The following is a 15,903-nucleotide window of genomic DNA, read 5'->3' on the forward strand; positions in this document are numbered from 1 at the left end:
CCACAAATGTGATGCTCCAGAAACTCAATCTGCTCAAAGGAAGGTCAGTTTTGTAGCTTCTGTAATGAGCTAAACTGTTTTCAGATGTGTGAACATGATTGCACAAGGGTTTTCTAATCATCAATTAGCCTTCTGAGCCAATGAGCAAACACATTGTACCATTAGAACACTGGAGTGATAGTTGCTTGAAATGGGCCTCTATACACCTATGTAGATATTGCACCAAAAACCAGACATTTGCAGCTAGAATAGTCATTTACCACATTAGCAATGTATAGAGTGTATTTCTTTAAAGTTAAGACTAGTTTAAAGTTATCTTCATTGAAAAGTACAGTGCTTTTCCTTCAAAAATATGGACATTTCAATGTGATCCCAAACTTTTGAACGGTAGTGTACTTTTCATGGTTGGGGTCCTGGGGTGGGAGGAGGTGGGTTGAAGGTTCATATAGATGTGGTGGAAAATTAACACCCACACAATGGGGTTAAATGTAGTAAAGTGTAGTAGAGTGTAGTAAAGTATTAAGTGTAGTACAGTATAGTAGTGTGGTAAAGTATTAGTCAAGTGCAGTATAGTAACATGTAGTAAAGCATATTAAAGTGTAGTACCGTGTTGTAAAGTAGAGTAAAATATTAGTAACGTGTAGTGGAGTATAGTAAAGAGCAGTGAAGTACTGTAAAGTATTAGTAAAGTATAGTAAAGTATTAGTTAAGTGTAGTAAAGTATTAGTAAGCACAGTAAAGTATAGTAAAGTGCTAGTTAAGTACAGTAAAGTATAGTAAAGTATTAGTTAAGCGTAGTAAAGTATTAGTAAGCACAGTAAAGTATAGTAAAGTATTAGTTAAGTGTAGTAAAGTATAGTAAAGTATTAGTTAAGCATAGTAAAGTATTAGTAAGCACAGTAAAGTATAGTAAAATGCTAGTTAAGTACAGTAAAGTATTAGTTAAGCGTAGTAAAATATAGTAAAATATTAGTAAAGTATGAGTAAAGTGTACAGTTGTATCCAAAAGTTTAGGCACTGCTGGACAAATGGGATGTTTTACTGAATCTCTAATCAACACAATCTCTGCAGGGAACAAACTTCCCCATGACATTTCTGCCAACTTTAATGCAGTTATTCTGTATTTACAACAGATCTAATATTAAATGAGGCATGTGCAAAGTTGAGGTGTCTCTTGACTTCATTGTACTTAACGGTTATACAGGCAAAACGTTTTCAACATGGCACAAATATAAGTTGGTCAGACATGATGCTTAAATCGTATTTAAGGATTTTTTAACAAAATCTAAAGTATTTCTTGGTAACAAAGCCAGGATCAGGCTCCCAACATTACGATGAGTAGCTCCTAAGAGGATTTTAGGATGAACCACAGAGTTTACACCAGAATACTCAAACACAGTAGATGTGACGCTGTTCACTAAGACGTTTGACCAAATAATCACCTCTCCATTATTGGACGTCAAAACACAGAAAATCAGATTTCTCCACTAACTTCTGACAAGAACACACAACTATACATAACAAACTCCACAGAATGTACCAAGCAGTGTGTAGTATGTGCTACATACAAAAGTAAATTGTACATACAGCATAATGGTTCTGCACAAAACATTAGGTAAAACACATAGCGGTACTGCGTACTATACCAGTATATGAAAACACATACTAGTATGTACCCAGAGGACACAGTGCTTGTACCTCCACATCCTGGATGAAAGCTCTGACGTTCAGAAAAGAAACTTGGACAGGAGACGTCATCTTCTCGTTGGTGGCGTCCATGAAGGCTTTGAGGGTTTTGATGGCCTCCTGATAGTCCTGCCTCAGCTTGTCCACCTCGTCCGCCCGCGCATACTGACATGGAAACACACACCACATCAACACACCTTCAGGACTGACTCACACACACCTGACCTGCCAACCTGCTGTATGGGACCATGACAAACAGAGGTGGAGAGGGTACTGAATATTACTGCTGAAGTGAGAGTATCCCGTCTTTACTGATCAGTTACTGGAGTACAAGTAAAAGTACTGATGAAGAAAATGAGTCAAGTCAGTGAGTTTCTTATACCCTTTTCCCACTGGCCAAAAAAACCTGCTGACCTCCTCCTTTTTACATTGACCAAAGGCGGCATTAGCGGGGGTTTTCTGGGCTTTGGCCAGTGGGAAAAGGGATTTAGTGACAACCCTCCTGAGTGATTACTTTGTGACTTGCTCTTTTCCCATCTACAAACTGAAAATATGAAATGTTCTTACGTTGACAGCCCATATCCGTACACACAACCTGCACAAACACACTGAGTGAACAAACCACGTTTATCTTGCAGTAAGTACACTTGCTCTTGGGTGTCCATCAGTAACCATCACTGCATCATGTATAACTCACTTCGCTGGCCTCCACCCAATGTAAGAAGACACAGTCACCGGCCGCAGTTCATCTTTACATGTGCACATTTCAATTATCCTCGTTACCTTCAACTACTTTTTGTACCATATTCCACAAAATATCACTTGAGGCATTCTACACAACACTCCTCCATCCTCAGTCAGAGGAGCAGTTGGACAGAGCATTTCTGTTTCAGGCTCCTGCAGACTGGAGCAGATTCCCTTCACACACACACACACACACACACACACACACACACACACACACACACACACACACACACCAGCCTTGAAATCATTTCACGGGTTTAAAAACGGTTTGTTTTCTTGTTTGGATAGACATTGGACATGTTTCAGCTGCTGCTATAACCATCCATATACAACGGGCTATTCTCAGTCTCTCTCCCTGCCAACGAACAGCTCCGCCATGTTGGAGGCCAGCTGGACCTCAGCAGCCACTGCCTACACCTGGCCTCTCATGGTCGGTCTGGGTTTACACGAACCACGTTTAAGCGAAAGTCGGACAAACGTCCGCAACTAAAACACGGCAGTTGTGATTCATTCTTCAAAAAACAGTCTGCAAAACACATTTTACAAAGTTCCGGCCTGACGGCGCAAAGGGTCAGAGTGGAACCACGGGCCCAGAAGGAACCGTTGTACAATGTGGCGCAGCAGAGCTGCTGTGTGAGATCACACCCGAACCACATTCTGCCACGCCCACTGGCCAGGAGGCCTGTAGCGTCGCAGTGACGTCAGCACGGGATCCTGCGGACTGCAGCCGCCGTCCTCCAACATGGCGGACGGGTTGCCGTCACGTGACATGCGACGTCATGTGAGACGAACCCAAAAAAATGTTTTTGTTAATTAATTTTGAATTTAATTGTTAATCCGAGCCTTGACTGAGCCAATACTTCTACAGTATAATTATACATAACAATAGTACACAATAATTTACAGTATAATAATAATGAAAGTATAATACTATCATAGTAGTCTTACTTTGAGTTGATATATAATAAAGTATTCTACTTTACTAATTTTATTTTAAAAGAAGAAGAAGAAGAAGATTATACTGTAAAAAGTACTGTTTCAGGTTAAGTACTGTAATGAGAGTGGCTGTAACTCGTTACTTTACAGCTGTGGTTACAGGAGGCGGTAATCTGTCTGAGCGTTCATCCATAGTGACTGTGTGGAAGAGGAGGAGGAGTGGGTTTACGTGTTTGACTTTGACGAAGAGTTCCCTCCATCTGCCATTCAGCAGCAGCAGCTGCTGCTTCAGCTCCCGCGACACCGTCTCGTCACACGTCTCGATCAGGAAGTTCCCGGCGTCGTTCATGTCCATGTGCTGCTGGATCCAGTGGGACAGGTTCCGGTAAAAGTCCTGACAGGAAGAAGAAGAAGAAGAAGGTTAATGACACAAACTAGAACAAGTTTCACTAGCAGCCAAGGAAGTTTACTCATAGCAGGAACTTCTAGTTTGAACCTCCCTTTCCTCTTCCACTGAAACCCTTTCTGGGTGTTGTTTGGGTCACCATGCCGGGTACTCATGGGCGTTCATCAACATAACTGATAGTACTAATACAAGCACCTATCCTGACTGTCCTCTCCCCCTCACATATAAAACATTCTGAAATGTTATCAGGATGTTTTTTATCAGGTGGTCAGAGAAGATGATGTTGGCTTTGTCTCCAAAACCTGTGCCCTTCTCCTAAACCCCACCTCAGCTGGACCTCATCACCTCAGCCCTGTCAGCTGTTCTTCATCACCTCAACCCTGTCAGCTGTTCTTCATCACCTCAACCCTGTCAGCTGTTCTTCATCACCTCAGCCCTGTCAGCTGGACCTCATCACCTCAGCCCTGTCAGCTGGACTTCATCACCTCAGCCCTGTCAGCTGGACTTCATCACCTCAGCCCTGTCAGCTGGACCTCATCACCTCAGCCCTGTCAGCTGGACCTCATCACCTCAGCCCTGTCAGCTGGACTTCATCACCTCAGCCCTGTCAGCTGGACTTCATCACCTCAGCCCTGTCAGCTGGACTTCATCACCTCAGCCCTGTCAGCTGGACCTCATCACCTCAGCCCTGTCAGCTGGACTTCATCACCTCAGCCCTGTCAGCTGTTCTTCATCACCTCAGCCCTGTCAGCTGTTCTTCATCACCTCAGCCCTGTCAGCTGGACCTCATCACCTCAGCCCTGTCAGCTGGACTTCATCACCTCAGCCCTGTCAGCTGGACCTCATCACCTCAGCCCTGTCAGCTGGACTTCATCACCTCAGCCCTGTCAGCTGTTCTTCATCACCTCAGCCCTGTCAGCTGTTCTTCATCACCTCAGCCCTGTCAGCTGGACTTCATCACCTCAGCCCTGTCAGCTGTTCTTCATCACCTCAGCCATGTCAACTGGACTTCATCACCTCAGCCATGTCAGCTGGACTTCATCATTTTTTTTTGCAATTAACCGTTATAGGATATTTTTATAGCTAACATTGAATGAACATTGCACACTTTGATGAAATAATAAAAGAAAGAGTGGCGGGGGATCAAAAAATGGACAGAGCAGTTCTCCAGCAACTCACACTATAGTATCACATACATAAAGTCAAGTCGATTTTATAAACAAAATAATATAATTACAAATAAGTCATTAATGAAGGTACTGGATCTTACGAATAGAGCTCTCCGGGTCAGTTAGCTTGCAGTTAAGACACTCAGAAGAAAACATTATAATCATTCCTCCCATATACTGCCTGAGAGCCTTCTGTCTTCTCACAACCCAGTGCTGTACTTTCATAATCCTACAGGCATTTATGAGATCTGATTTACTCCAGAAAATCTGATGAGAGGTCAGTTCCCTGTCACATTTGATCAGCTTCATGGAAGCTGATCAAATGTTTGTTCAGTTTCAATCAGATATGCGTCACTGCACTGAACAAGAACAAGCCCATTCTCAACCAACGGCGTCATATATTAACAACACTGATGAAGTATCAATATACCACACAGAAGATACCCATCACCTTCATATTTCAATGCAATATATCATAACAGAATATATCAATCATCAGCGTATACACCAACCTGACTTGTATGCGGCCTAATTCATATTGAGAATCAGAGTGGAGGTTTCACATTGACCCTATGGAACACCCGCTATGTCTCTTTAGACGCCGGAGGATTCCCTCCAGTATAGCGATGCTTTGTCGAACACGTCAGTGGCATCAACATATGATGCAGTGGGAAGAGAATGTGCTGATAAAAATGCTCTCAACGCGCCATCTCAGCCAGTCTAACTCCACTTACACGTTTCTGGCTTTCGGACTGGTTGAGCATCTGCTCAGCATCCTCCAGCCAGGCCTGCAGGCCGGCCACTGTGCTGCTATACTTCTCCCAGTTGGCGATGACTTCCTCCAGCATGCTGCGGACGCATCGCACCTCCACCGACACGTTCCTCCACTGGGCACTGACATCGCTCAGGAACTTACTCACACCCTCGGCCTCGTCCACTGCCACAGGAAAGAGTCCAGTCAGTTAGATCCACAGGGATTTATGTCAGTGCAGTGAAGTCTGGCATGAAACCACCTGTATGAGTTTGCATTATTTGCTGATGATACTGTGATTATCATTAAGTCATGAATGATAATCATTTGGATTTATGTCTCATAATGCAATGAGAAGTTAAAAGTATCATGCCAAGAAAGCACCCCTGCTGCCGTACATGTTGATGGACATAATGTCACCATGCATGATGTAATACTGCTGCCATCTTTCAAGGCCCCGTTAGCTCCATGTTAGAAAAGAAAAAGAGGATCCCAGGAAACAGGCAGAAAAACTGTGTTGAGGATTGATTAAAGAACCAATCAGGGTAACGATAAGAGAGCATTCCATCCATTCCTTAAAAATATCAAACCTGCTGCACTGTGCTTCGGGGCTTACCTCTGTTACAAGTCTTAGAGCCTACAACACGAAAGCAGCTGTTAGACGACTGACGAGCAAAAGCACAGCTAACAGACAGGACAGACGGCAGAAAGCAAGACGGAGTCCTACCTGAGCTGTCTGACTTGATGTACACCTCTGCAGCTTCCTTCAGGGACTTGTAGATGATCTCATATTGCTCAAAGAACATGTGACCTTCAACGAAAGCCTGAAATAAAGACAAGGCGAGTTTATCCGTATCCATCATCATCATCATCATCATCATCATCATCATCATCCAAACCGCCGGTCCTGCTCTCAGAGCCGCAGGCATGCTGGATTACTTGTCTAGCATATTTCATATACAACGGCAATTCAAAGTGATTTACATGCGGCATAAAACACATTAAACGAGAAATACAGAAGCAAATCAAAATAAGTTTTAAGAAATAAATCAAAGGATAAAAATGTTGAAGAATAAAACAGGCAGAACAGGTTCACCGCATGAGGCAGAGCCCCACATTACAACACACTGAGCTCAGTTCACAAGGGAACCTTTTTTTGTTGTGGATTTTCCCCCCTTTTTCTCCCCAGTTGTACTTGGCCAATTACCCCACTCTTCCGAGCCGTCCCGGTCTCTGCTCCACCCCCTCTGCTGATCCGGGGAGGGCTGCAGACTACCACACGCCTCCTCCCATACATGTGGAGTCACCAGCCGCTTCTTTTCACCTGACAGTGAGGAGTTTCACCAGGGGGACGTAGCGCGTGGGAGGATCACACTATTCCCCCCAGTTCCCCCTCCCCCCTGAACAGGCGCCCCGACCGACCAGGCCACATACCCACATCCGGTTTCCCACCCACAGACACGGCCAATTGTGTCTGTAGGGACGCCCGACCAAGCCGGAGGTAACATGGGGATTCGAACCGGCGATCCCCGTGTTGGTAGGCAACGGAATAGACCACTACGCCATTCGGACGCCCCTGAGGGAAACTCTTTTAACAAAGGAAAACTGACTGGAACAGATCTTGTACAATAAAATCAAGCACACCTTCATGTCTTCTAGACTGTGTGTCTGTGTAACACAAAGTAGAAACTCAACCCATCAAACAAACACCCCCGTACAGGGCTGTTTGTTTCAGAACAAACAAAGACACCCACGAGCAGCGACAGGGGAAACAGTCGGGTAAAGCCAGATCAATGTCTCCTCGCAAGATACTGAAAACACATGGAAACCTAAACTCACAATGTAGCTTTGCAGCAGCAGTTCAACAGAGTCCCGTCGGCCATATTTGATAATCCAGGACTTGAGTTTCGACTCGGCCAACATCAGAAACGCCATCAGATGATACTTCATCTCACAGAATTGCAGTTTGATCAGGTGAGCGTGACAGCACGTCAACACGAGATGGAACCTGAGGTGGAATCCACAAGAGGGCAGTCATTATGACCCAAAACTGGTTCTGTTCAATGCAAAAACAAGGTGAGGTCCCAGAGGCCTCCTCAGCTCTGCTTCGCTAAGTCTCCATCCACATCTGATGAAGCCCAGTAGGGCGGAATTGTCACCTGCACTCTCACTTCCTGCTGGGACTCCCCCGGGGGGCTTGGGTGAACAGAGCTGTGGAGAGGTGTCTTTCAAGTCTGCTCATTACTCATCTGCACAGAGGCCTCTGTGTTGGCAGTGCATCTACAAGTATTCCCTTACTGTAGATCATCCATCTATGCATGATATTCCATCGCCCTTCCTCTTGTCTACCGCTGAGCGTAGGTTCACCTGACACTTCAGAGACATGGTTATGATGACTCCATGAACGAGTCAGCATTGTGCCGTCTGCAGCAAACATTTCACTGAAGGTGACTCCCCCCCCCCTTTTTCTCCCCAATTGTACTTGGCCAATTACCCCACTCTTCCGAGCCGTCCCGGTCTCTGCTCCACGCCCTCTGCTGATCCGGGGAGGGCTGCAGACTACCACATGTCTCCTCCCATACATGTGGAGTCACCAGCCACTTCTTTTCACCTGACAGTGAGGAGTTTCACCAGGGGGACGTAGCGCGTGGGAGGATCACGCTGTCCCCCCCCCCCCCAAACAGGTGCCCCAACCGACCGACCAGAGGAGGCGCTAGTGCAGCGACCAGGACACAGACCCACATCCGGCTTCCCACCTGCAGACACAGCCAGTGGTGTCTGTAGGGATGCCCGACCAAGCCGGAGGTAACATGGGTATTCGAACCAGCGATCCCCATGTTGGTAGGCAACGGAATAGACCGCTACGCTACCCGGACGCCCCTTCTGCAGCAAAAGGTTAACTGAAGATGACAAGTAACTTGATTTGGACTTCTTTGAAGGAACTCACACAGCCCAAGGGTGACATTGTTGGTTTTGGGAATAGGCAAAAGATGAATGTGTGCGTCTCTGTTCATACTCATGTCTCTGATATCTGTCAACACTTCCTTCTACAGCCTGACTGTGACTGTGCCTGACTGCTTCTAACCGTTCGGCCATGTCCTGCAGCTGATCCGGAGGAAGCGGCACTCCGTTGACGGAGCGGTCTCTGTGGATCTGCTGGAAGGTCTGACGGTGGGACTCCAGGTTCTTCAGGACCTCCTGAAACCAACACATCAGATTCAGTCCAAACTCGCCTCCATGATTACCAGTTTAGAAGCAGGTAAATGTATTGGATGAACATAATCCAAAATGTTTTTACTTAACTTTAACTTTTAGTCATTCAGAAGATGCTTTTATGCAGAGTGACTTAGAAGAGAGTCAGAGAATGGCAGATAAATTCAAATGGTATCCATTGAAGGACTATATATGGAAGTAGTAGTAGTAGTAGTAGCTGGAAGTAGTAGTAGTACATGTCCTACATAGTAATTATAATACAGTAGTACTATATAAAGTACTAATGGTGGTAAATTAACTATATACTATTTATATCACATAAGTACTACATGAAGTAGTAGTGGTATAGTAGTCATAGCATAGCCTCAATAGTACATGTCATATTGAGTACATCTAGTGGGCTGTTCCTTAGTGCATCAAGAGTTATGATATACAAAATATCAATTTTGTATATACAAAAACTAGTATAACGAAAACTAATATAACAAAACTAGTATAACATTAAAGGGAAGGTTTACAAGATGGTAGTGAGACCAGCTATGTTGTATGGTTTGGAGACAGTGGCACTGGTGAAAAGACAGGAGGAGGAGCTGGAGGTGGCAGAGATGAAGATGATAAGATTTTCATTGGGAGTGATGAAGAAGGACAGGATTAGGAACGAGTATATTAGAGGGACAGCTCAGGTTGGACGGTTTGGAGACAAAGCAAGAGAGGCAAGATTGAGATGGTGTGGACATGTGTGGAGGAGAGATGCTGGGTATACTGGGAGAAGGATGCTGAATATGGAGCTGCCAGGGAAGAGGAGAAGAGGAAGGCCAAAGAGGAGGTTTATGGATGTGGTGAGGGAGGACATGCAGGTGGCTGGTGTGACAGAAGACAGGAAGAGATGGAAACAGAAGATCCGCAGTGGCGCCCCCTAACGGGAGCAGCTGAGAGTAGTAGTAGTAGTAGTAGTAAAAACTAGTATAAAATTTCTAAAGAAATATTTTTTATATTTCTTTAGAATTGACTAAGAAGTAGAAATTAAGTATATTCGCTGAGAAGAGAGACTAGAAACACACATGACATGACAGGGACCAGGTTCAGGTGTGTGTTTTGCGTAGTGGCTGTGTGATGCTAGCTGTACCTTCAGCTGCTCCAGTTTAGAGTGAATGATGTTAGCCGTCTCCTCGTGAGCCTGCTGGGTGGGGATCTCCTCTCTAAGCGCTGTCTCGGCTCGGTGGAGCAAGGCTCCCAGCATGCCCAGCGGCCCCGGCAGAGACTTGTCCAGGTGGATGTGCCAGTCCAGCAGCTGTAATCCACAAAACAGTCACAACCCACAATGAATGCTGACAGAAGCTCCACGTGCTCTCAAACACTCGGCCCACAAAACTAGTTTTGTTTTGTTTTAGACTGAAAGTCCACATCTCCCTGCCGAAAACAAAACCTCCTCTGTCTCCTCATTAACTCCCCATCAAAAGCCTTCGCCCCACTGAACTCTTTATGAAAGCCCATGAAGGGACCAAGCCCCAGCATTCATCATTCACCGTGGCTGCACTTGCTTCAGGCTAACAGCCTAACAGGCTAACAGTCTAACAGGCTAACAGGCTAACAGCCTAACAGGCTAACAGCTAACAGCTAACAGCTTAACAGCTTAACAGGCTAACAGGCTAACAGGCTAACAGGCTAACAGGCTAACAGCTAACGCTCCAGTTTCCAAAAAGAGAACAAAACGACAGAAGACACACTGGATGAATGAGTGACCTTTCATTCTGAACACTGTCATTTTCTCTGATATGGATTATCAAATAAAGTGAATTATTTAGCACGATATTATTACTCTTGTTAAAATAAAGATTTCAAAAGATGGTTTAAGAAAACACAAATAACATTAAAAAGCAACATGACAGTAAAATTGAGAAAAAGTATAAGATGGAAGCTATAAAACACACATTCTTGGATGGCAAAAACAAGGAAAATAAGACCGAGCTAATGAGATCGAAGATGGCGCCATACCATGGCGACTCGCTACGAGCTGCTCTTGCTTTGTTGTTTGATTTTGTATAATGTCGCTTTTGTTGCGCAAAACGCATCTTGCAAAATTACCTATGATCGCCAGAATTTACCGGACATAAGATTAGATGTTCACAACAGCTGGAAGCCACGGGACTTGCTGAGAGAGACAACCTACAACAAAAAGGTACCCCCATGGAGTAATGGCTGCAGAGTGCCGGAGGCGAGGGAAAGAGGTGCACCCTGGAGAGGCTACGACGGTGTCCTGCCCAGCTCCTGACCCCCAGCATACTGCTGTCTGATGTCCAGTCCCTCGACAACAAGCTGGGTGAACTTCATTGCTGAATAAGCTCTCACAGGGGCATGGAGGACTGTTGTGTTCTGCTTTACAGAGACTTGGCTGGGCCCTAACACACCTGACAGGGCTATACAACTGGAGGGGTTTTCTGTGCACTGCACTAAGCATTCCATGACGACCACTGGCAAGGTAACAGGAGGTGGTGTATGCTTCTTTACTAGCAAGTCATGGTGCGCTGAGGTGGAAGCGTCCGTCCTGTTCACCAGTGTTGGAACAACTAACAATAAGGTGCAGACCATTCTATCTCCCAACACGCCAATTCCTTGGCGTGTTGTTAACCGCTGTCTACACACCGCTGCAAGCTACTGCCGCCGCTGCGCTGGACGAGCTGTATGGAGCCGTTAGCAGGCAGGAGAACTTGCATCGTGAGGCCATTTTAATGGTGGCGGGGGACGTTAACCACTGTAACCTGAAATCTGCACAACCAAAATTTTACCATGTCACCTGCCCGACCAGAGGCAATAAGACTCTCAACCACTGTTACTCCATGGTCAAGGCAGCTTACAGGTCTATCCCATGACCTCGCGTTGGGAAATCTGACCACTGGTCATTGCCCTTGCTTCCTGCCTACAAGCAGAAAGGGAAGTGTGTGCAGCCCACTGTGAGCACAGTACAGTGCTGGACTACAGAACACAAATCTAAACTTCTGGATGTCGTTTACACAGACCTAGAGAGGCAAGATGAGTGAAGCAGGACAATCAGATGGGAAGACGACTGCTCGAGCTCATAATCAGAGCGCTAAAGTTAACAATGATAGAAACATGGCAGACGACTACGGGGAAATTTGTGGAGGAGCTTGATGAACTAAGGGTGGGCATGATTGGTGAACTCACAGCTCTACTGAATTGCTCCTTAGAACTTATCTGGTCCTCAGTCGAATCACTCCATCTGACTTTGGCGACTCCACCTTCCACCATCAGAGCGATGGAGACGGGCTTATCGGACCATAGCGACAGGATAACACAACTAGAATTGGACATAACTGGGCTCAAATCTGCCCTTGGTTCAGTGATGGAGGAAAATACATCGCTCAAAGCTAAAGTAATAAATAATAATAATGATTATGATTATAATAATAACAAACATTCTAAACATGGTGTTAGATCAACGTAATCTAGCATTGCTTTAAAATCTTTAGTGGACATATTCTCAGTGTTATGAGAAGGAAGATTTAAATCCTCCATTAGGATTATATTCAGAGACGTTGCACTAAGGGTGGATAAAACTGTTGACAGTTCGGTGATAAAAATGTTCGATGCTTTAGGTCTGCACAGAGCAGCAATAATGATGGTGTAGGTCCATACAGCTTAACAGCCGGCAATTCAAAGGAAGATGGATCAGGTAGAGAGCAGCCCCGGTTAACAGATACTGTCGAAGTATAAATCAGGAGGTTAAGATATTCCACAATCTTTCACTCCCCATCAAACAGGCCTTTCAAATGAGACTAATGTGACCAAGGATATCGTCTGTCTCGAACGTTCACAGCAGGACTTCATGGCGGACATCTTGACACCTTACTTTATGGTTCATCAAGCTGCGTTCCCTTCCACAGAGGATATAAAGAGTATTCCCTGCTCATTGCTCAGGGCATGTCAGTTAAGGGAACTTCCCTCAACAAAAGTCACTTCCTGCGTGCGTCACCCTGGTGATGGAAGCTGCTGCTGCTGCTGCTGCTGCTGCTGCTGCTGCTGCTGCTGTGGACATCTCTCACTACTGAAATAAAGCACCGACTGTACATAATACTACCAGTCTCCGTGCACTGATGCTGATGTGAAATGAATGCTTTTCCAAAAGAAAAAAGAAATAGAATATTGAATATATATTTGAATAAAAACTGATACCATTAAAATGCATGTAACTTGTGAATAAATGTGATTTGATTAATTTGCAAGATGTACGGTGTCACTCCTAAAGAGATTAATATGAGGCAGATTATTGACGGATTATTATGTAATATTTATTTACTGGGGAGAATAGAAAACTAGCCATACTATCAGTACCTATGTTGAGCTTGTTGATGGAAAACACAGAAAAATATTCATCAACAACCTTCTTTTTTTTTCCATGACAAGAACAAGAAGATAACTTTGATTCCTGCAACTTCTCCTCGCTGATTATGTCAACACGATATAACTGGCTTGACCAGGTCTGTGTGATCGACGTGCTGTCCAAAACCTAGTCAGAAACACATGTGAAACCTTACAAAGTTAGAGGGTCCTTTGCACCACAGAGACGAGCTCATGGCAGGGGCTTTTACTCAGTCTGTGTGGCCGTAACAGCGACTGGGGGCTGTAGAGGGGAGCGTCACTCACCCTGACGGACAGGCGGTCCCAGGCCTGTCTGACCAGAGCCTGCTCCACCGACAGCTTCCCGTCCTGCTGCACCGGCTGGAGCAGCGGCTCCGTCTGCTTCTTCTTCATTTCATACTGCACACGGAAGCTCTTGAATGCCTGGAAATAGGAGTAAAAAACCAAAACAAGTGAACACAGGGATCTCCGTCTATTTGTATGGGTACTTTGGGATGTGGCATGCGTCAGAAGTAAGTAATGATTTCCTGGGTTTGGATTGTAGTATCAACCAGGAGATCATTGTTTTGTGTACCAAGTGACAGCTTGGTCTACTTCAGTGTGGTACTGGGTTTCATCATTGTTAGAGACGAGGTCTACAATGGTTGTGTCGTCTGCGTATTTCATTGTGTTCACAGAACCGTCCATGGATGTTCTGTGGGTGGTGTAAAGTGAGAAGAGCCAGGGGGAGAGAGCACAGCCCGGAGGAGCTTGTGTACTGAGGGTAGGAGGGTGTGAGGTTAGGTTATTACCCTTTACCCTCTGTGGCCTGTTCCACAGGAAGCCCTGGATGCAGTGGCATCTGGCTGGGTCGGTGTTCATATTTAGAGTACGGTAAGAGTTTTAGCAGGCGGATGGAGTTGAAGGCGGAACTAAAGTGCCTGAACAGGATGTGTGTGTGTGTAGGTGTGTAGGTGTGTAGACCGGTTAGCTTGATAGGCAAGTTGATATGGGTCCACCAGAGTGTGTGTGTGTGTGTGTGTGTGTGTGTGTGTGTGTGTGTGTGTGTGTGTGTGTGTGTGTGCAGGATTTCAAGAATGACAGAATGATGTGCTTAAATGCTTTCATAGCCACAGATGTTAGGGCAAATGGTGGTAAATAGTACTAGGGCCCACTGAGCCACCCACAGCAAAGCAGGACTGAGCCCGCCTGGCCCTGCTGCTTCCCTGATGCTGTTCAGCTGCTTGAACGCAGCGCTCACTTGGTCCTCCTGGGTGCAGGAGGGTGGCACCGGAGTGGGAGTAGGGGGGATGGCTGGTGGAATAGGTTTTTCAAGCCTTTCATAAAACCCATTTATCTGGGAGGTTATCTGGAGGGGAGCGGGGGTGTTTTTTGTAATCTGTAATGTCCCGAGTTACAGGATGAGATAGCTGGACGCTGCTTTCCTTATTGCAGCACACAACTCATATTTGGCTGCTCTGTATTGATCCTTGTCTTCATTTTTGCACACCCAGTTTTTTTCTTTCCATGGGATGTGCAATTCTTTGGAGAACCAGGGTGTTTTATTGCCATAGAATGTCAGTGTTGGTAGGGATGCACATTTCCTCGCAGAACTTGATGTATGACACCACTGTGACACAACAGTTGAGTCAGAAACAACAAAAAAAAACCCGGGTGAGCCTGAGTTTTACTATCTGATGATTAAGGTCTTCTACCAGCTTGTTCTGTCATATCTGCTGGTTAGACACAACACCTTCACTTCTTCACACTCAACACGACCTGCCTTTTTCTTCCTTATCTGGCTGCGATGATGAAGATGAAAACACTGCAGCCTGTCATTTTTACTAAAAAGGTCTTACCAGACACCAACATCTTACTACAGTCTGCACGATTTGGATATTTGTGGATTAGTTATTATCTTAAACAGTAACTTAACCCTAGACAATTTTAGTGAGTTTGCTGGCATCTACCATGTAAAGGTTAAAAACATGGCAGGCTGGTCTTGGTACTCTGTGATGTAAGCATAGCAGCAGAAACACAGCTGCAGCTAATAGCATTAATGGGTCTGTTGGATGTAGGGGTGCCAAAGAACCAGCATACTTTTTTGTTGTTGGATCCCCCCCCCTCCCCCTTTATCTCCCCAATTGAACTTGGCCAATTACCCCCCTCTTCCGAGCCGTCCCGGTCTCTGCTCCCCCCCCCTCTGCTGATCCGGGGAGGGCTGCAGACTACCACGTCTCCTCCCATACATGTGGAGTCACCAGCCGCTTCTTCTCACCTGACAGTGAGGAGTTTCACCAGGGGGATGTAGCACGTGGGAGGATCACGCTATTCCCCCCAGTTCCCCCTCCCCCCTGAACAGGAGCCCCAACCAACCAGAGGAGGCGCTAGTGCAGCGACCAGGACACATACCCACATCCTGCTTCCCACCCGCAGACACGGCCAATTGTGTCTGTAGGGACGCCTGACCAAGCCAGAGGTAACACGGGGATTCGATCCGGCGATCCCCGTGTTGGTAGGCAGGGGAACAGACCGCCACACCACCTGGATGACCCCAAAGAGCCAGCACTGACAGTACTATTGACCGTTGGTACTGTGCTGGCTCTGCCTGTCTATCTGTCAGCGCTGGTGCAACGAAA

The 15,903-nt window shown here is 45.8% G+C and overlaps 1 protein-coding gene across 2 annotated transcripts in view; it reads right to left on the reverse strand.

Moving 5' to 3' along the window:
- Window positions 1–15,903, reverse strand: part of syne1b (spectrin repeat containing, nuclear envelope 1b) — a 394,236-nt gene that overhangs the window by 336,385 nt on the left and 41,948 nt on the right. For both annotated transcript variants that reach the window (XM_056296155.1, XM_056296154.1), the window contains 9 exons: window positions 13,571–13,708; window positions 10,035–10,199; window positions 8,781–8,893; window positions 7,535–7,703; window positions 6,423–6,519; window positions 6,312–6,332; window positions 5,679–5,881; window positions 3,599–3,763; window positions 1,699–1,851 (listed from right to left, as the gene is read on the reverse strand). In XM_056296155.1, coding sequence (XP_056152130.1) covers window positions 1,699–1,851; window positions 3,599–3,763; window positions 5,679–5,881; window positions 6,312–6,332; window positions 6,423–6,519; window positions 7,535–7,703; window positions 8,781–8,893; window positions 10,035–10,199; window positions 13,571–13,708 — 1,224 coding nt within the window. The remainder of the gene's footprint in view (window positions 1–1,698; window positions 1,852–3,598; window positions 3,764–5,678; window positions 5,882–6,311; window positions 6,333–6,422; window positions 6,520–7,534; window positions 7,704–8,780; window positions 8,894–10,034; window positions 10,200–13,570; window positions 13,709–15,903) is intronic.

The sequence above is a fragment of the Lampris incognitus genome, chromosome 16 (assembly GCF_029633865.1).
Source record: "Lampris incognitus isolate fLamInc1 chromosome 16, fLamInc1.hap2, whole genome shotgun sequence".
NCBI lineage: Eukaryota > Metazoa > Chordata > Actinopteri > Lampriformes > Lampridae > Lampris > Lampris incognitus.